The sequence below is a fragment of the Girardinichthys multiradiatus genome, chromosome 13 (genome assembly GCF_021462225.1).
Source record: "Girardinichthys multiradiatus isolate DD_20200921_A chromosome 13, DD_fGirMul_XY1, whole genome shotgun sequence".
Lineage (NCBI taxonomy): Eukaryota > Metazoa > Chordata > Actinopteri > Cyprinodontiformes > Goodeidae > Girardinichthys > Girardinichthys multiradiatus.
The window spans coordinates 22,672,653-22,694,189 of NC_061806.1; the positions used below are offsets into that span (position 1 = coordinate 22,672,653).

The 21,537-nt window shown below is 38.6% G+C and overlaps 2 protein-coding genes across 7 annotated transcripts in view; both read left to right on the forward strand.

Moving 5' to 3' along the window:
• fkbp9 (FKBP prolyl isomerase 9) overlaps window positions 1-10,837 on the forward strand; it is a 37,535-nt gene extending 26,698 nt beyond the window's left edge. For both annotated transcript variants that reach the window (XM_047384654.1, XM_047384653.1), the window contains exons 8-10: window positions 1,618-1,763; window positions 9,601-9,764; window positions 9,863-10,837. In XM_047384654.1, the coding sequence (XP_047240610.1) occupies window positions 1,618-1,763; window positions 9,601-9,764; window positions 9,863-10,039 (487 nt within the window). In that variant the 3' untranslated portion in view covers window positions 10,040-10,837. The remainder of the gene's footprint in view (window positions 1-1,617; window positions 1,764-9,600; window positions 9,765-9,862) is intronic.
• A 1,729-nt stretch (window positions 10,838-12,566) lies between these two features.
• dnal1 (dynein, axonemal, light chain 1) lies at window positions 12,567-19,858 on the forward strand. Of its 5 annotated transcripts, none has more exons than XM_047383104.1 (8): window positions 12,567-12,678; window positions 13,101-13,139; window positions 13,256-13,365; window positions 13,914-13,969; window positions 14,070-14,125; window positions 14,300-14,426; window positions 14,632-14,772; window positions 19,680-19,858. In XM_047383104.1, the coding sequence occupies exons 1-8, from the start codon at window positions 12,676-12,678 to the stop codon at window positions 19,712-19,714; spliced, it is 567 nt and encodes a 188-aa protein (XP_047239060.1). In that variant the 5' UTR covers window positions 12,567-12,675; the 3' UTR covers window positions 19,715-19,858. The 5 variants fall into 5 exon arrangements, with proteins under 5 accessions (XP_047239060.1, XP_047239062.1, XP_047239064.1 ...); XM_047383106.1 differs by having other exon boundaries at window positions 12,624-12,678; window positions 13,240-13,365; XM_047383107.1 differs by having other exon boundaries at window positions 12,661-12,678; window positions 13,218-13,365.
• The last annotated feature ends 1,679 nt before the right edge of the window (window positions 19,859-21,537 follow it).

A 21,537-nucleotide genomic window follows, 5' to 3' on the forward strand; every position in this document is an offset into this window, starting at 1 on the left:
AGGGGAGATGGAATTCAGGTGTGGACCAGGCTGTAGAAAAGTGAGGGAATGTGAATAGTTGCTATGGTGACAAGGCTAGAAACAAAACGAAACACGAGAGCTAAACCATAACATAAATCCAGAGGGAAAACATGACAACAAAACAATACTCTAAATAAGAACTGAAAACAACAAGAATCAAGGAACCAGGACACAGCTAAATAACCAGAGAAACATAAGAACCAAGAACAATGATTAGCTAAAGTAAAACAGAGAAACTAGAGGGAACAAAAGAACACCATAACCTGAGATCTAATTAAAGAAACCCTAAGTACAAAAAGTAAACAAAACTAAACTAACACTGACTGAACCAAACAGGGAAATGAGGCAGAAGATGTGAGGACTTAATAAATACAAAACAAGATGTAAACAATAACTAAAGCTGTCCTAACCAGAAGAAGAACTAGAATATAAGGAACTATAATAGAAAGAACAGAAGGGAAACCTAGACGAGGAGGAACAGAGAAAATAAACTAGTAACCAAGAACACGATACCAAACCATAAATAAACACAGAGATGCTAAATGAGAAACTAAACTAGAGAATACAAGGAAGACAAGGGAACAAAAACAATAACAAATATAATAATCATGTTCATAAGAAGACCATAACAAGTAATAGAAAAGAAACCACTAAAGGAACTAGGAGCCAAAATGCCGCACCACGACACTGTTGTCTTTGTGATGAGTCCCCAACTGTGATTGCATCATCTCGATTCCGCCTTTCCTCTTTGTCTGCAAAATAGCTCATCACATGTTTACTTACACATACAACATGAAAGGTTGTAAAGGTCAAATAGTAAAGATAAATAGAAGAGCAAATGTAAGATAAATCTATATACAATTATTCCAACAGATACCTTAAACATACTGATCTAATTTCAAATGGGGGTGGGTATTTACATGTACATGTGTTTTCTTTTTCTCTCTGTGGATTGCATTAAAGCAATCGTATGCTTGATTATCTTGAGGTTTGTCTATCACTCATTTGTTTTTTTGCTAAAAGTCCAAAGGGATATATTTCCTCTTTTTACTCTTGTAATCATTCTGTCCTACTAAAAATACCACACTGTATACTTTCACTACTGCTGTTTTCTCTTGATATAGCAACGGGAAGTGTAATGTCTGGACTTTAAACAGATGTCGGACTGCTTCTAAGAAGGCATAATTCTTTGTGATAACACACTAGATCTAGGGGCCCCAATCTAGGCCAGAAACACAATCCCAAGTCAGGTGCTGAGGGTTAATTATGGCAAGACATGTACTGTCTAAATGCCGCACTGTTTTTAAAGGTGGCGAGATAAATATGCTAAGGAATAACAAAGCTAAAAATGGCAAGACGTATGCGCCTAAAATAAAGTCCTCCTTTGCTCAAAAAAGTATCTCAGTTAATTTAGTATTAATTGTCATTTTGAAAAGAGATTTGTATTAAAAGAAAGAATCAAAATCAGATGAAAATGAAAAGAAAAATCATCATCCAATAATGATAGACATAGTAATAAAAAAAAGTTTAGAGAAAATATGAGAACATTTAAATACAGATAGTTTACAATTGTGTGCTTTACCTGCTTTGTTTCAGACACAGTTATGGAAAGACATATAACATTGTTCTGGGAGCCAACCAGGTGGTGCCAGGGATGGAGGATGGTTTGATGGAAATGTGTGTGGGAGAGAAAAGACAGCTTCTTATTCCCCCTCACCTGGCCTATGGAGAGAGAGGAGTCAGTAAGTGTTGCATAAAATAACTAAACCATTTCTCTAACACTCAATTTGATGCAATAAACTGGTGCAGTACCATCGGAGATTTGAGCAATCCTTTTAAAAATGAAACTTCTACACAGTATTGTGCAAAAGCCATCTCTCTTTTTTTTTCTCCAAGCATCATTCTTTTATCTATTGATCTTTTTTTTAATAGTCAGTTATTCTAAATGATTATCTTTCCTCAGAAAAATGCTTTTTTTTTTTTTTGCATCCCACAAAATACATAAACAAAATTTAGCGCTTTTAAGTTTCTGCATTTAACTTTAAAAAGCCTCAGTTTTAAGAACATCAAATATGATGAGACTGATGAGGAAAGCAAACAAAAGCAGGGCTCGCTTCAGTCAGAGTGCAATTCTAAAGGAAAAACAAAACTGTAACTTTAAAATGACTAGTACTTAATACATGTAAACATTATTTAAGAATTTGTCTTGATTTTTTAATTAAATGTGATTCAAATTCATGTTATCAACATGATTAATTTAGTTGGATTAAAATTGATTTGGGCTCATGCACAAAGTCTACACATGAACACACTCAGACACAGATAGGCAGTTAACTACTTAAATCTGTGGAAGAAAGGGGAAAACGTATCAAACCTCAGAGTGCATTCAGCACCTTAAAAAATGAAACTTAGTTATTTTTCCAGGCTCATCACAGGCCAATAGGTCTGTCTCTTCAACAACTTACCCATGGTGCTGTGTTACTACATGTCAAGACAAAACTTATAGTGTTCAAACCTCCATATATCATTGTGTTAGGTGTAAACACCAAACACTTTTACAATTCTGCACAAAGAAAGACACAGAGAAGTTAGTTCATTTTAACCTGCAGGTGAGAGTGTCTCAGAGGCTGCTCAGTTACAATCCTCCAACCACACTCTGAAGACAGCCTCTGCTCTCTCTGCATTTTATTGATAAGAGATAAGAGAAAAACGCCCTGGTTACAAAATGCTCCAACCACTAAAGGGAGGGATGCACACTCATAAGATTGGAAACAGCTGCACCGACAGAATGTTCTAGAACATCCTGTCTCTATCTTGCAGCTCTTGTACATATAAGATATAATCACTCTGAACAGCAAGCTTCACTTCTATTAAAGTTAAAACATATATAATCATTAATTAACCCTAACATTTTCCTCCTCTTTATAAATGTTTTAACACTTGATACATCAATCATTAACCTTTTCTTCTCAGATTTTCAGTTAAGACATCATGGTGTGTTTTATCTGTACATGTCATTGAAAAAGTAGCAGGAGGTCTTTAAGTTTACTGTATACAACTAATTGTCGTTAGGGTCAGGATACAGATCAGGGAAATGCAGAGAAGTCTCTTCTTCTTCCTGGTCATCATCACCTTCGCTGTCTCCTTCTGTCTCATCAGGTCTCAGGAGAGCATACATCTCTGACATTTCTGTTTTGACTGGCTGAATAGCAGAGGTTATTATACGGGTGCACAAAGCTCTTATACATGGAATACAACAACATCCACACAAAGTGAGAATAGCTGCAAAGACTGCTATTGACATAAGGATAGATAGCACTAATTGTTTATATTTACCAAACATTTCTCCAAACCCATCCCACATTGTGGTGTCAACTCCAGAATGATCTTTCATTTTGCTGTTAAGTGACCTAAGGCCCTCCAGGGCCTTGGTGAGGCTCCCATCAGCTGCGGTGTTATTTGGAATGAACGTACAACATTGATGCCCAAATATTGAACATACTCCACCTTTTTCAGCTAAGAGCATATCGACAGCAATTCTATTTTGGAAAGCCATTAGAGAGGTAGCTGACAACTGTTCATGGATGGCTGAGAATCCTTCTTCAGTTTTATTTCCTAGTCGTTGCACATTGTAATGGATGTAATTGATTCTATCAACGTTTTTATTTATTGTGCACCACCAGCATATGGTGGATTCAAAACCTGCTGCTACTTGATCTGCTAACTTATATTCATCAGGAACCCCTCTTGGTACTCCTATGCTATCTATATAAGTAGGGTCGTCTTTACTCCATCCTGATCTTTTTGCTCTATTTTTCCAGGTATGTGGAAATATGCTGTCTACTGTACCCAATAAATCTGCCACTGAGAGTGGAATGACAGACACGGGAAATATTAATGACACTGATGCACACAAACCAGTTGTGTTGTATGGCAACCTGTCATACAGTTTATCGTCTCCACACCACCACCAGATGTCGCTGCGTGCTTTAGGTTTAAAGCTGACACCTACTGCTATGATGGAGTGACATTGATCTTTATTGAGTCTGCTTATGTTTGATCCCACACCTGTTCGGTTTATACAGGAAAAATTTCCTGGAGCAACCTTATTTGAAAACATCGGTTTTTGTTTTTCGGCGGTAGTCAAAGGATAAATCTTATCCCACATAGTACAGTTTGTCGAGGGTCTTGTGCTGTTCATTACTTCTACTAGGCATTCTTCTGTCAACGTTGAGGGAACCACTTGTAGCAGGGGTCTGGCTCCCATGCATACTACACAATCTGTTTTTGCTGCCTGGGCAGCCTGTTCTGCCATTAAAAGCCAGTTGTTATCTATTTTAGATATTCCTGTAGTTATTTTGAACCAGTCATCTGTTGTCAGGTCCCCAGGATCAACTCTGACTCCCCTTTCTACTGCTCTTGGGGAAAGGGTCGTTGCATTTTTATGTTCACAGATAAATAGTTGGAAACTGGGATCCGCCCCTGATGAATAGGCCCATAGTAAGAATCCCCAACAAGAAGTGTTGTACCCAGGGGGTGCTAGGGAAGTTTTCGTAAGGTTCACGGTTAAATATACAACTGAACCTGTCACGTTAAGTTTGAACAGTTTTTTCTGGTGCTTTGCATATGCAGTAGTGCCCCACGTTGGGGTCCATTCATTATTTGCATCAGCTACTATTGTGGCCCATTGTGTTTGTTTTTGATCATTAGTCAAGTACCATTTGTAGTTTTTATAATCTTGGCCTTTTGTGGTTGAACGGCTCAGACTGGTAAGTGGAATGACAAGACTCGTGGCGGTGTTTGACTGCACACACACCATTAATCCGAATTGGTAGGCCCTTTTTGCGCCACACCTGTCAGTGTCAGACCTGTCAGTGTCAGGTGCCTGGGATCTTTTGTGCAGTGTTCTATGATTTCTTTCCCATATTAGCAGGGCACCTACAATTATGATCGAGATGACGCCCCCTATTATCAATATCTTTTTGTGTGTTGGTGTGAACATCTTTCTGTAGATTGGCGCCCTTCCTAAAAACCTGTAGCAGAGCTGTGGACAATCTTCACCGGTTTGAGACAGCTGCAAACTATGATTGCAGCTCCCTTTGTAGCCGGACTTTCTCTGAAGGTCAGATGAAGAGCTACAATGCTACAACAGATACCACAATGCTATGACCACAACACAAATTATGATGGTTAGAATATACACTGCTATTAAGAAACTTATTTTAGTCATGTTCTATTATTCTTTTACAATGTGTCAGATGGATCCATGAGTTTCTTTCTGCAATCTTAATTGCAGTTCCAGTGGTCAACAACACCTGATAGGGCCCTTCCCACTTAGGTGAATGCCAATGCTTCTTCTTTATGCTTTTTATCAGGACCCAGTCTCCAGGTTCAACTAATGGTTTTTCCTGTGTAGACACAAAAGGCTCATGGTCACTTGCGTGTTCATCTGTTTGTTGTTTTTGCTGTAACATTTTTCTCATGTAATCTGCTAGTGTGCTTTCATCATCAGTTTCCCATTTATTTTTAAAGAATGGTAATCTATATGGCCTCCCAAACAGGGTTTCATAGGGTGTTAGTCCTCCTGTGCTTGTGATGTTTATGTAGAGTTTTACTAAGTCTTCTTGCAGGTGACAGAAAACTCATTTTAGTTTGCAAGAGCAGTGCTGAAACTGCATGGGGTACTTTCAAGGTGAGTGGATGGAAAAGTACAACATCTGCGCTAGACGTGACTGCTAGGGAGGCAGCCACCACTGCTCTAACGCAATGTGGAAGGGCACATGCCACAGCATCCATTTTGGTTGAGTAATAGGCTACTGGTTTATATTTACTTCCATGTAGTTGTGTCAGCACGGAGGTCATGAAATTTCCTTTACAGTCTACCATTTGTACAAAGTCTTTGTTGTAATCTGGTAATGCCAGCACACAACTTCCTACCATAGTTTGTTTTAGTTTACAAAGTGCATCTTCTGCTTCAGGACTCCATTTTAGGTGATCAGACATTTTAAGTTCTTCTTTGTACATTAGGCTTTGTAAGGGTGCTGTTAACTCCGCATAATTTGGCACCCAGCTTCTGCAATAATTAGTGAGTCCTAAAAAAGACATCATTTGTTTCTTTGTCAATGGTTTTGGTGCTTGCAGAATTGCAGTTTTCCTTTCTTCCATTATTGTTCTCCCCCCTGAACTGAGTTGATGGCCCAGATATTTTACACTTTCCTTGCAAAACTGTAATTTATTTTTGCTGACTTTATGACCTTCTTTAGCCAAATGTTTCAGGAGTGCTATAGAGTCTTTTTTGCATATTTCTTCGGTTTCAGATGCAACTAGTATGTCATCCACATACGTGAGCAATTGGCTCTGTTGTGGAGGGTCAAAGGTGGCCAGGCTGGATGTAAGAACTTGGGAGTAGATCGTGGGGCTTTCACAATATCCCTGTGGCAATCTGGTATAGGTGTATCTTTTCCCTTTAAATGTGAAAGCAAACCAGTATTGACTGTCTTTGTGTAGTGGTACAGAAAAGAATGCATTACTTATGTCCACTACCGTGAAATATTTTGCTTTCGGGTTCAAGGAGTTTAGTAACGTGTGTGGATCTGCTACACACGGGGATCTTTGTATTACTGCATTATTTACTGCTTGTAAATCTTGAACCATCCTCCATCCCACAGATGGGGGTGCCTTTTTTACAGGGAATATTGGTGTGTTACAGGGTGATTCAGCACACTCAATTAATACTCCAGCCTTCTTTAAATCTTCAATAACAGGTTCTATTCCCACCATTGCATCTGGTTTTAGAGGATATTGTTTTACTCTGGGTCTATATTCTGTCTTTGGTCTTATCACAACAGGAAGTGCTCCTTTTACCAGGCCAACATCAGTAGGCCCTTGTGACCATAGTTTCTCAGGAACTTGCTTAAGTAGTTCCTCTTCCTTTTCTGTGAAAAAGATGTGTCACTTTTGTTTTGGATCTAGGTGTACTCCAGCCTGGACAGTTACTGTCCAGAACAATGCCTTTTTGGTCATTTCAGTGGACTGGCTATACCATGTGTTCATGCCGGTTACTACCCAGTCCCTTGCTCTTTCACCTCTGTCCACTATTTTGGCTAAGTTTTTCCATTCTTCCTTTTTACTTTTACATAACGATATGTGTGGCCCGGAAAGTTGCCTGAATAGTGGTTTGACGGTTTCTGGTAATATCACTGCAGCTGCTGCATTTGCTTCTACATCTGAGTACACATATGACACTGTTATCTTTGTTGGAGTTATTCTGTTCAATTCACTCATGTACTTTGTATCTGGCTTTGCAGTATACCACATTGTCACATGTAATTCATCCGGTGACATAACATCCTGTGGGCTCCGCATTGATTGTCGGCCTTCATCTACTAGTGATGCCCCTGTTGCAGTTGGCGGTTTGTTAGGGATGTCTAAAGTGTAGTAATAATTTGGTGTCCCCGTCCCTTGTACTACATAGACTTCCTCAGGTTTGCCTCTAACGACTCTCAAACCCTCTGGGGTTGGTGTCAGGCTTAGGCAGAGAGCTATTAAACCATCTCTTCCCAATAAGTTCACTGGGCATTCTGGTAGCATCAAAACTGATAACTGGCATGCTTTCCCTTCTGGATCTCTTATCCATAAGGGCTCTGTTTCACTTACTTGTTTAATTTTCCCTTGTGCGGCCTGGACTGTGGTACATTTCCCACTAGGTCTCACATATGGTAGTTGCTCTCTAATTGTTGTTCGGCATGCTCCACTATCACAAAGGAATGTGATAGGTGTGCCTTGTACTATCAGGGTTATCTCAGGTCTTATTTTTTCAACATAGAACAGGTCATCTAGGTTTAATATTTCTTCATCTTCTGAGGTAGTTTTTTCCTGTATTAAATTTTGATCAACTTTTATCTCGTTTGTTTCTGATCCTAGTCACGCATTTTTGGTTAATGGGGGTGGACCTTCCCTACAATCTCTAGCAAGGTGTCCTTCTTTACCGCAGGACCAGCATGCTCTTGGATTTTGTGCTCCAAAATGTCCTCTACCTCTTCCTCTACCTCGACCTCTGCCTCTTCCCCTGCCCTGAGACTGTTGATAGTACACTGTGTTGTCCTCCTCTTGGTAAAATACTGCGTCTCTGACTGTGTCCTTTTTACCCTTTTTGCTTTTTATAACTTTCTCAGCATGCAGCGCATGATTTATATAATCTGTGAGTGAGCCTCCACTCATACCTATGTAATGCCGGTTCACCCAGCCATGTATGTCGGGTGTTGAGCCTGAGTGGAGTGCATTTTTTAGTTGCTGCTGATAAGCACCATTTTCATCCTCGCTTGGTTCCAGTCCACTGTGAACTTTAAAAACCTTTGCCATTCTTACTCTATATTCATCAAAAGGTTCGTCTGGTTTTTGTTTACATCTTCCTATTTCAGTATAGTTTGCTCTCTTTTTATATTTTCCTTTTATTCTCTCCAGGAGAGGTTTGACTTGTGTTTCTAATTCTTGGCTGTCAGCGGCTTGGTGATTACCTGCTGCAGTTGTGGGAGTGTAAGCTCCTTTCACATGATACCAGTCAGGACCAAGTTTACACATCCAGACTTGTTGGACTTCTATTCCATTTAGATGATAGGACCTCCTAAGATCCTCCATCTGCCTCATGCACTCTTCCACATCCTCTCTTGGGTGTGGAATACCTTCTACAGCTTTTTTAATGTCATCCTTAGGTCGCTGGTTCGACTCCGGCTCGAAGGACCATTTTGTTAGGTGTAAACACCAAACACTTTTACAATTCTGCACAAAGAAAGACACAGAGAAGTTAGTTCATTTTAACCTGCAGGTGAGAGTGTCTCAGAGGCTGCTCAGTTACAATCCTCCAACCACACTCTGAAGACAGCCTCTGCTCTCTCTGCATTTTATTGATAAGAGATAAGAGAAAAACGCCCTGGTTACAAAATGCTCCAACCACTAAAGGGAGGGATGCACACTCATAAGATTGGAAACAGCTGCACCGACAGAATGTTCTAGAACATCCTGTCTCTATCTTGCAGCTCTTGTACATATAAGATATAATCACTCTGAACAGCAAGCTTCACTTCTATTAAAGTTAAAACATATATAATCATTAATTAACCCTAACACATTGCCTCACTTGAAGCACTTGCACACTTTAAAACTGTTCGACCTTTAAATACTTTGAAGAAATTTTATAACCCAGCACAATAAGAAGTAACAAGATTCTCTGTCCACCATAGTGGTTTTGAAATAGCCCAGACAGGGCCAGCCAGTGACTGAAGCTGAATCAAAGGCAAACACATACCTACTGCTGCAGAAAGCAGGGAGAGGACTCTCTGTGCACACAGCAGTATAGAGTAGAGCCGTTGTACTTCTGTGAAGAAGAAAGATGAGAAGATGAATAAAACGTGTCAACAAAAATATTGAGGATGGAGGTGTATATTGCTCATCATCAACTGCGTTGACGAATCAAGACTTTTTAGGATGAGTTCTCCTTTGTTTGATAACTGAATTAAATTGTCAACCTGAAGTCATTCCTTGTGTTTCAGTTCAGCTCCTGATCATCTTATGTTTGTGTAGCCGACCAGGTTCCAGGAAGTGCAGTGATGCTGTTTGATGTCGAGTTGGTTGAGATAGAGGAGGGACTTCCTGAGGGCTACATGTTTATTTGGAATGATGAGGTGCCCCCGGGCCTCTTTGCTGAGATGGACAAGGACAACAATGGAGAAGTGGAGCCCTCAGAGGTATGTAATATTCCTAGAACTTCAAAGTATCTCCACTTTTTGCACCTATTTTTTAGGACATTAGTTTACCCTTTTCTATCCACTTAATGTCTCTGCAGTTCACCGACTACATCATGCAGCAGGTGAACGACGGTAAAGGACGCCTGGCTCCTGGCTTTGACGCTTACCGTATTATAGACAACATGTTTTCTAACCAAGACCGTAATGGAGATGGAAAGATCACAGAAGAAGAGTTCAAACTCAAAGCAGATGAAGCTTCTCATGACGAGCTATGATGGGACTGAGTGGAGAGTAGATCTGGGTGTTGGGGGAAGGGTCTGAAAGTTGGGAGGTGATGGGAACTTTTAAGCTTGTAAGTTGAAGGGTACTTTGGAATAAAAACGTTTATTAGGAACTCTATATTAATAGATTTAGATTTTATTTTTAATTGAGGACTAAAATGATGTTCAACCAGAGGAATTACCAAATGGGAATGAAAAACAAGAGGATTTAGCTATATACAGGATTAAGAACAAATGTGTTGAAAAGTTTGATTTAAGGGCTAGCTAACTTTGTTACCTTCTTGTTTGTCTTTTTTGTATTTAATTTTGATGGGCATAAAAGCACTTCTGTAAAGAAGAGCTGCCTGATACTTTAATTCTCTCTGAACATTCAACACTCCTATTTTCAGATTTTGTTTTCAGTTGAGTGAAACTTTTTTCTCCATGTGTGTCATACTTCTTCCACAAGCAATGAGTTGGCCAAAACTCTCCATAATATGATACAATGTGTTCTGTTCTGTGGTTTACAGCTAACATTTCTCGAATTTTCTGTTTGTGTTTTCTGCTGTTGAAAATCCTCTACATGATACATGTTTTTATGGGTTTAAACTCACTTAGTTTGTTTTGGTCATTGGTTGCTTCTGTTTTTCACTAAATGTCATTTTGTGTTTAGGTTTTATTGTGTAAAAGTGAAATTTGTGTGGGTGTGTTTGTGTGAGAAAAATGCGTGTCTGTGTTTGATTCAGCAGAAGAATATGGTTTGATGGCAACTGTGTCAGCTCTTTTCAATAAATGATCTGACTTTAACAGCTACATGCTCATTTCGTGTCTCCAATGTGTTATATTGTGTGAACGCTGCAAGGCTTTAGCAAACGTCAGCATTTTGTTAAATCGGCGAACAACAACTCCTTATCAAAGTTGTAATTTAGAGAATACCTAGTCTAACATCCCATTTCTCCCTCCTGCCTATAGCTCAGAAGCCCTACCAGTCCAACAAAGCATAAACATTCCAGCACCCCCACCGCCTCAGTATTTGTCACAAAGATCCACCACCCATATCCTTATCTCCACCTATGCTTCCCAGACACATTGTTCCTGCATACTCTCCTCTCTTTAATACTGCTCAGCTGCAAGCACTTTAGAAAGCTGCTTAAGGCAATTGCTGCAACACTTCTCTCTTGAGTCACTATTTACCATCAAACCTAACCATATCACCCCCCATCACAGTTTAAAATACCTCAAGCAACTTATTTTTATTTCCAGTGAGAATGTGTTTTTGATAAAGCAAGAATTTCAGTTTGGCTTAAGATGGAGTCTAAAATGCCTTCATGACCTTTAGTGTTGCAGCACATACCCTTTGCAATACTTGTTAAAGAAATAAACTCAGATGCCATAACTATCAATAATAGGACTGCTAAGGGAAGGTGGAGAGGGGGGGTTACACACATTGTTCCATTTTCATTGTGGTAAGGCTATTAATTTAGCTGTTTACACTTTTAAAGATGTCATTCTATGAAGTTTTATATTTTTACCATATGTTATCATGCCATGTCATACATTGTTGTGCTTATTTTAGTTGAGAGAGCATTGTAACAATAAAGGTCAAAGGCAGTAACCCCAGGAATTAAAGAATTAGCACAGCTGCAGAGAACAGATAAGGCGGACAATGGAAAAGTTGCTTGCTTAGCTCATCCTTCGCCAAACAAGGCGTTGTTTTTCACTAATTATTCGCTTCAGTAGTAATAAAGTGTCTGCTTACCAGAATAAGGGAGCTGACTTGTGAGATGAGAAAAGCTTCGGCCTTGGAAGTGTGAAGAGTCAGATAAAGAGTGAGTAAGAGATAGGCAGGAGTCAGGACTATCATTCTTTGCTGTTGTGAACCAAACAGAAGGTCCTTGCACACACTGATTTCTATATACCAATAAATCGTATACTAAAAAATAATTACTTTAGGTCACTCAAAATTTCTTAGTCTTTATGTGGATAGTGCTTATTTCAGGCTTACACAGATTAGCCATTAATCATTGCATCCACATAAAAACTGTCCTCGCCAACTTGTCCTTCTCTCCTAGATGAGCCACTAATGTTCAGTATGAGGGGATTGCTGCAAAGTCAACGCAAGCAATTGCCCATTATCATGCTCACCTAGGAGGATGGAATGCTGCAAGTCAGTGACTCGCTTCAATCTGCTGGGTTTCCTTAAGCAGAAAAACTTTTTAACAAATTTGTATAATGAACTGAATCTAACTGCACTGTTTGACAGTTAGGATTAATTTGAATGTATGTACCTAACTTGAAATTTGTATGATTCGATCGAACTGACTTTGTAAAAAGCCTAGATGACATGCTGTGAATTGGAGCTACATAAATAAAACTTAATTAAATTGAATTGAACCATATTTGTTTCCTGCAAGACACCTTCACAGTACAGGTGCATTTAAAGTTCACTCTTTATTATTATTATTATAATCTATATTGTTTAACTCATTTGCTCTCTTGGATAACCAAAACACTAAACCAAAAAAAAAAAAAAAAAGAGAAAAAGAAAAAATGGCGAGCTGCAAACAGTACGCAGGCGCGGCTTGTCGGTGCCATAGCAACCAGAACTCAAACGGACACCGTTAACAACAGGGCAGACATCAGTGGTCAACATGGTAATTCCGGGTAGTTTCAGTATATTTAACTCGCTGTTTGATTGTTTATTCCGCACTAACTGCTACCAAGGAGGCGGACATGCAGCTTCTCCCAACAGAGAGTTAGAACTGATGTAGCAACGACACGCTGGCTTGGCTTTAAACTCATTATAATTACTGAATTAGCTGATAGCTGGCTAACATCAGTTCAGCTAAGTCTGGTGGAGGTCTGTGCGCATGCTTAGTTTACCAAACCACGTCAAATGCAGTTTTCTGTAGTGTAGTGATAAATTAACAGTATTAATAATGATCACGATACAGTGGGTTTAGATAAAGTGTGTTTACATTGGGTCGTTGCTAGCTTGCTATTGTTACCTTGCTGCTATTCTGCCATCATAGTTTATTGACAGCCTCCCTTATAATATTTCATGTAATGTCTCCAGGCAAAGACAACTACTATGAAAGAAGCTTTAAACAAATGGGTGAGCAGAGGACAGACACTTCAAAGAAACCCAATAGTACAATGTCGTGAATAAGCTACTTGTCTTATGTTGAACTAGATGTTTGAATTGCTGTTTTGAGTGTTTTGTGTATGCAGGAAGAGAAGACCGGGGAGAAAACAAGTGAGGCTAAAGAAATTAAACTGTATGGTCAGATTCCTCCTATAGAGAAGATGGATGCTTCTCTCTCTACATTGACCTGCTGCGAGTAAGTCCTGTTTTGATGCAGGGTCTGATAACCACAACTAGCCACAGGCCGGTGACCACAGTGAATGTAAACCAGGGTTTACCATCAGACCAGGGCCAACTGGACACTGGCTGTCTGAGCAGAAATCCAGACTATTGGGGGCGAAAATTAGCTTGTCATACTTTTGTTGCTTACTGAATTAAAAAGACATTATTGTTATCATTGTTTTAAATTTTTGTCCAAATATGTGTTACAGTGAAATGATGGACTTTTTTGTCAATGTTATCATCAAAGGGAGAATCTCACACCTATCCAGGACTGTATCAATATAATAAATTTGACTTTCACCAGGAGGATTTTATTTAGTTGATTCCTATCAACAATTAAATAAATTTTCTTTCACACAGCATGTCGATGTGAACAGCTATTTAATTCAATTCCACATAATACTTTATTAGTCCCGGTGAGTTTAAAATGCTCCTTAATAGTTTTGAAGAAAACCAAAGCCAATCAAATGTTGAGTTAATCCTCCAAGTACCTAAAATGTTTTTGTCTCATGTCCTCTTCAGGAAGCTGTCTCTGTCCACTAACTGCATTGAGAAAATAACCAATCTCAATGGCCTCAGTGAGTATTAATATGCTGTTGGATTAACTTCACCCAGAGGTGCTGTTGTGCTCAACAGATGGAAATGTGTTGGTTTAATTTATTGTTTGTGTCCTTTTAGAGAATTTGAGGATACTTTCATTAAGCAGAAATAATATAAAGACTCTTGGAGGTTTGGTAAGATCCGTTCAATCTTGAATTAACACTGAGTTAATTTGCTACTGTAATTACGTTTGTGTTTTTATTTTTCTTCCAAACAGAATACTTATTTGATTACACAAGAAATTTAACTTGTTTTGTTCATTCTCTAAATGTCTTTCTTGTCTCAGTTTGTCGCTTGTGTGTTTGCAGGAGGCAGTCGGAGACACTTTAGTGGAGTTGTGGATTTCCTATAATTTGATAGACAAACTGAAAGGTGTCAACTCCATGCATAAACTCAAAGTCCTCTACATGTCCAACAACCTCGTCAAAGATTGGGGTACGCTACACTCATTAACACAACCAGCAGATACAGTTGAAGACATGAATTGTTTTACAGTATAAATGCTTTCTGTGTTGGTCTCTTTAGGTAGTTGATATTACATCATAGTTCATGTTATTGAAATGTATTATGTTATTGGTTTCTTTTAAATCCATAATATGGATTCAGTGTTGGGTGTGTTGTTTTTTCCAATGTTATGTAGCTGAGTTTGTGAGGCTCGCTGACCTACCCTGCTTGGTGGACCTGGTTTTTCTTGGAAATCCACTGCAGGAGAAGCATTCCACAGAGGGAAACTGGATGGATGAAGCCTCCAAAAAGCTTCCCAATCTAAAGAAACTAGACGGTGAGCGCACTAAGCAGACATGTCTCTAAAACTAAAAACAATGACCACTAGGGCTGTAGTGGTATTCGCTTTCATCCTCAGCTTGTTAGTTGTCCAGCATAAATAAAGTTTCTTAATATTGCTTGGTATTTGGGCTAGATTTGTTTTAGTGACTCGGAATTGAATCCCAAGGATGTTGTTTTCACATGTTTTTAGCTCATTGTAACCTATAAAAACGTCCTAGAGTTCCATGAACCATGCACTAAGGCTTTTTACCTCTGTTGAAAAACCTGAATGAATGTAAATGAGTCAAAGATGGAACTTCTCTAACTAAATACTCTTTAATTTGCAAGGCTTTTGCAGGAACAGCTTAAACCCAGCTGCACAGGAAAAATAGGCAACATACAAATCAAGATAATGATGTTGCTACCATCTATCCCCACAATGAGGCTAAGGAATTTCAGTTAAATGTTTTGGAATTGGACAGAAAATGTTTTATACCCTCTTGACGATGGTCCCATCTGGTGATGGCTTCTTGAAATCTTGGACAAAGGTCAGGCTGTGACCCAGCATCTCCTTCTTCTGAGTGGATAAGTGCTGATGACCCAAACTTTATTAACTCGGAGCTTGCTGATTCCGAATCCATGAGAGAAAACTGTAAGTTGAAACTGCAGATTATCTAGAATGCTTAGGGTCATAGCGCTGTGGGCAATCAGGCACCGCAAATCCACTGACCAAGTTCCTCAGTCGTCTTGGTATGACCAGCAGTTCATTGAGAGCACATCCCCAATCTGCAGGCTCATAGGTTGAACCCTTTTTTACCATTCAGCTTCACATGCGGCCCCAGCACTCCCTGCAATCTGCTGTGCGTTTGAGTCTTCTCTGTCTTGGATCTTGGCCTGAAGTTGTCTGCGGCAAACAGCCACCCAGTTCCTCTATTTTGCCCATTTTATATGGTACATTTCAAGGGATGTACAAGTATCGTTCATTACTCATTATGTACTCACTGAAGCCTGGAATGAGGTCCCACAGCACACGAGGACTATTCCAACATTAAGACCTTTTAAGAAGTCCTATGCTCGCCTGCTTCTCTCAGCTGTGTATATCTGTGTGATTGTGTTGCCCTGTGTTAGCTAATGTGATGATGGTGATGTATGTCAGTGTTTTCATGTTCTGCAGAGCAGGAACTTTCTGAAAAGCAGTGTCTATACTGAGTCAGGGTTGATTATTTTAATTCTTCTGTCACGTTCCCAGCCTCGCCCTTCTTACCCCTACTTTAATTCCAGATGTACATTATTTGCCAACACGTAATAAATCCACAAACATTTAACAACAAACTCTCCATTAATTATAGTGATCATTTTACTTACTTCAGGATTCATTTTAAATATAGCATTAATCACGTTCTCCAAGATTTTCTATTATTCACTCATTTACCAAGAATCATTCAGATTACCACTTTCACGCCATGCATTTACTGTTTGACGAGTACAGAAAAGATTCAATCAAACTTCGCTGCTACCAGAAATAGAAAGAAAATTAATATACCATCATACTAGAAAATGATCAAAATCTTGATCTTGAATGTTTCACCTCCCTCTCAGGTATTGTTACTAATTTCTGTATGAAAATATGGAAAGACCTCACCTCATTTTGACAATTTTAGTCTCAGTCCTGTTGAAATGAACAGCAGTGAATGGATTTCAGTAGTTTAAAGCCTGAAAGCAGGGGATAAGTGGGATGGTTGGCGAGTGCCAGTCCTAGTTACATCCGTCAAGGAGGTTATGTTTTTGTCGCTGTTGGTTTTTCTGTCCGTCTGTTTGCAAAATAACTCAAAAAGATATTTAACGGATCTGGATGACATTTTCAGACAAGGTGCGTACTAGGACATATTATTTTGGTGGTGATGCAGAGCACCATCTGAATCCCAGATGTTTTTAAAGGACTCTATCATTATCAGACTGTAGTTGACAACTTTCCACATGGTTCCTCACCCTGTCAGCAGCTGACAGCTGCGATTTCTGTCTCTGTCTGTTAAATTAATGATTAACTCTGGTTCACAGTATGTTTTGAACTTCTCCAGACAAAACCAACATATTAATCAGCTTAAGCATTGTAAAAACCATGTCACATTTCAGTTCTTATCATCATTTGTTTATTATTTATTGTAGAAATGAACATCATCCTCCTGATAACTACCATGGATTGTGAGCTGTTTAACATACCACACATCAGTTCTCATGTTCAGCTTTTCTTCGTTACCATCATGATGTTTACAAACTCCTGCTTTAGCTTCATCCTTTACTTATTACAATGGTATATATAAAAATGCTTCTACTGGTTGATATTGAAAGAAAAGAACATAAGGTAAATATAAGAAAGAATAACACAAATACATCCTTAAATATGTGAGCACTTTCCCTTCGGTGCTTTTATATTTTACTCAAGCCATTTCAAAAAATTTTTCAGTGTAGGAACATGGAAAGACCTCATCTTATTTTCACAGCCAAACACAACATGATCAGAACCAGAATCAGCTTTATTGCCAAGTTTGTACATACAAACATACAAACAAGGAATTTGACTCCGGTACTCTTTGCTCTTTGGTTTTGTTTTTGTATTACAGAATATACATATTTACAATGTACAATTGATGATACTTGATAATTGATGATACTTGAATGATGCTGCGACCCCTGTGTTTTATAGGTGGGATCATATTCGCAAGCTTGCAAACTTCCATCATTTTCTTCTAAGTGTTAAAATGGACATAATTGTCAGGTTCAAACAACCTAAAATACCTATAACATCACAAAAAAGAAGAGAATGACAAGAGAATTAGTTTCTTACTTGCTGCGAGGAGAACGGACAGAGATGTGCTTCAGTTACAAATCTCCTACCGCTCTGAAACACATCTTGCCGAATCCTCTTTGTATTATCTTTAGGGTGGTCCCTAGTTACATGAACGTTGCTGCTCTAAAGCGTGGGGGAAAACAAACAGCAGCAACGTGACATAGGTCATGCACACCATTATCCTGTACTAACACGCTTGCATAGTATCCATAAGATATGTGCGATCTTTGCTCAACACAATCAACTGTTGTCTTTGTGATGAGTCCCCAACTGTGACTGCATCATCTCGATTCCGCCTTTCCTCTTTGTCTGCAAAACAACTCATCACATGTTTGCTTACACATACAACATGAAAGGTTATGAAGGTCAAATAGCAAAGGTAATAGAAGAGGAAATGTAAGATAAATCTATATACAATTATTCCAACGATAATTACTAATTACTTTCCAAAAATTGAGCTCTTTTTTCCTGAGTGCATTTACAAATTGTGATCTGGCTTCATATTCTGTTTTTGTATACATGGCTTTTTCCTTGCTGCGTGGCCTTTCAGCCCATGTTGGTACAGGAGTCATTGCACCATGGACAACAAAACTCTTACCAGTTTCGGCCAGCAGCTTCACAATGTTGTTTGCTTTTTTTGTGGGGTAGGTAGGCAGATTACGCATGTACGCATTCAAAACAGATGTCCGAGCCACCTCAGCTGACTCCTCTCGAAGTGGAAGAACAGCAGCTCTACTCCTAACTCTTCCTGAACGGCAGAGCTCTTCTCCCTATTACTAAGAGGGTACCCGGCCATCCTGCGGAGGAAGCTCATTTTAGCCAGTTGTATCCGGGATCTTGTTTTTTCAGTCATGACCCAAAGTTCATGCCCATAGGTGAGGGTAGAAATGTAGACCGACCAGTAAATCGAGAGCTACGCTTTTTCAGCTCAGCTCTTTGAACAGATGTAGGTGACACCTCAGGCACATTGAAATTGTACCCAAGGTTGAACAAGACCTAGTAGCTCGGCACGAGCCCCAAGGGCGCTGTTTTAACAAACTTGGCTAAGGCAACCCATAAAAACCTCCTAAAATATATTGGAATCAGGAAACAAGACTTTTTACCACCAATGAAAAACCAAAAAATACGGTGAATCAAATAATTGAATGTCCAACCCCGTTTCTGCTCTCAGCATTGTTTTTATAGCGCTTGATGCTTTCACCAGTCAGCCCCTTATTAGGCTTCTTAGTAATTGCGCAACCTTTTCCGCTCGGCTTCTTGGTTATTGCCCAATACTTTAGTCACGGTCACTGTGACCCACGGATGCTGTTGTCTCGGCCATGGAGATGCCAATTATAACCACACAGCTGCCTGTAGTCGCCTCCTCCCTTTCTTCTTTACAAAAGGATTCATTGTCAGCATACAACTGGCTCTCCTCACTCCCAGTCATTTCTACAGTTCTTTCCCTAATCTGTTCAGTTTTAAACTTTACACAGTATTACACAATCCATTCTTCAGCTTTCTGCATTTACTTCAAAACACAGTTACAATTCTTTTTATTCATGCTTCATAAATTATTAACGTTATATTTCTTTCATATCTATCTGACTGAGAATGTCAAACTTTAATATTTTTTTTACTCTAATCCTCAGTTCTTAACCAAATTTCAATCATACATCTTTTAACTTGTTAATCAAAGATTGCTAATTTTATTTAATACATATGAAAGAATGTAAAATCATCATACATCATTTCTTTAGATATACTTGTTTATATTTTTGCAAACAATAAGACAGATAATATGTGGCAGATAATATGTGGCTCTAAAAAGGCCCCTCCAGTTTCTCTGTGCCAGAATATGAGAACATGCTTGTTTTTCTCTCCACTGCCTCAACTGTGTATTTTAATAATTATTGCATGAATTACACAAAAGGATATTTATTGTAGTTTTTTATGGATTTAACTGTAGCAGTTAATGAATGTTGCATGGATTACATGGAAAGATCTCACCTTATTTTGACAGTCTTTTTATCAAATGTATGTAAACATATGGTTTTAACTGTGTGACTGATGATCCCTTCCTCTTCTTATTACAGGGACTCCCATCGTTAAGGAGCCAGTGGAGGAATGAAATGAAACAAGCAAAAAGAAGATGACATAAAATACCGTCTTTCTTAAAATCTTTGCGTTTTTTTAGGTGTTGTATATTTTATGATGGTGTTCTAAATTAATGTAAAACTTTATTAAACAAAGTTGATGGCTGTGGATCGACAAGCACAAAATCTCTTTTCGTTGTCCGATGAGCTAACCCCTCCTACTTCCCCAATCCAGTTCTCCATCCAACGGGTCCGGACTTCCCTAAACCTGAAAGATCTTACTAAGCAGGTTTACTGAAAGTTCTGTTTAAGCTGGTGTCGGGAAATTACTCATCTAGCCTCTGACAGCCTTCATCCAAAAGTCTCGCCCTTCTTCAACTGGTGGTCTGGACAACTGAGTAGCCTATCGCAGTTATCCACACTTTCAACAGTCACTTTTGTTCACGGCTGCTCATTCCCTAATTTTACAACTGACTCTTGGTATATGGGCTAGGTTCATTTTAGTAGCTCGGCACGAGCCCCAAGGGCGCTGTTTTAACAAACTTGACTAAGGCAACCTATAAAAACCTCCTAAAATATCTTGAAATCAGGAAACGACTTTTTACCACCAATGAAAAACCAAAAATACGGTGACTCAAATAATTGAATGTCCACGAATTAACTAGAATTTTATATGCTTTCTTTAATTATTAACGCTTTTGCAGGGGTCAGTAACAGCTTAAATTCAGCAATACAAATAATTTCAACAATAAAAATAAATCAATCAACTCAACCTGTCTTTCCCTGATGCTGAAACTAGTGAGTTTGGAGAGGCTTTGAAGACGGAGGCTCATCCATGCACCTGATGGAGAAGATTCTTCTGGTAACAACGAGTGATTTCTTGAAGGGAATACGACTTAATCTTCAGTTTTCTTCCTTTAAGTGGCAGGCACTGATGCTCCAGACTTTGATGGTTAAACAGGATCTTTGTTGTCATATGTCTCTGAAGACAGTAGTTTCCAGAGGCTGAAGAGTTGAAGGAAACCCGGAGACATAAATGAGGTTGATTCAGAACTTCCAGAAGTTCAAATGTTGCTTCAGGAAAAGTACCTGAAGTGTGAAGTACATTTAAAGTGTAATACATATTTGGATTCTGCTGTTGTTCTTGATAAGCACACATTTTCTACAGTTTTATCAAATAAGGGATTGTTAACAAAGACTTAAGATGGCAGATACAAAATAGAAAATTGTTTTGTCTTTTAAACAATCAGCTTTTATTATTAAAGAAACAAAAAGGAACTATATTTGGGACAAATGCAGAGCTAAATATCACAGAATGAACGTTGAGTCAACTAAATTAAACAGCTTTTGTGGGCTCTTTGGAAATTTTCTGATTGTTTTTAGGAAGAACATTTTCACTGTGTTCTTCGGTTTCATGATAAATGTGATGTATTTAGCCTGTATTTTACTACTGACAGTACACTGGTGTCTCTGGCTTGAATTATTGTAGTTTCTACATGTAACTGTTGTTATTTTATATTTTTATATTTTAAGTCATATCCTGTTGATAGACTGTATCGTCTGGGTTTAAGCTAATTAAGCTCGAATAAACTGTCCAATGTGCACATTGCTTTGTAAACCTATTTATGCTTTACAAATATTGTTTTTCTGATTTGCATAATCTACAATGATCATATGCAAGGCATAATTCTCCAGACAGGATTATGTTAATGATGAGTAGAGCACATGTAAAATAATAATTTGTTTGAACAATTAGCATCATTAAAATAATGCTTTTCTTTTTTCACAATTTTAATACACTTATAATGTCACTTTAATACCAACACAATCCTGTACTAACGTTTGACCTGTCTTTGCC

Bases quoted from the DNA above. Each gene is read 5' to 3' on its own strand.
- dnal1 (XM_047383104.1), top strand. The intron at 14,126-14,299 runs GTAAGATCCGTT...GTGTGTTTGCAG, and splicing joins TAAAGACTCTTGGAGGTTTG to GAGGCAGTCGGAGACACTTT. The intron at 14,773-19,679 runs GTGAGCGCACTA...TTCTTATTACAG, and splicing joins CAATCTAAAGAAACTAGACG to GGACTCCCATCGTTAAGGAG.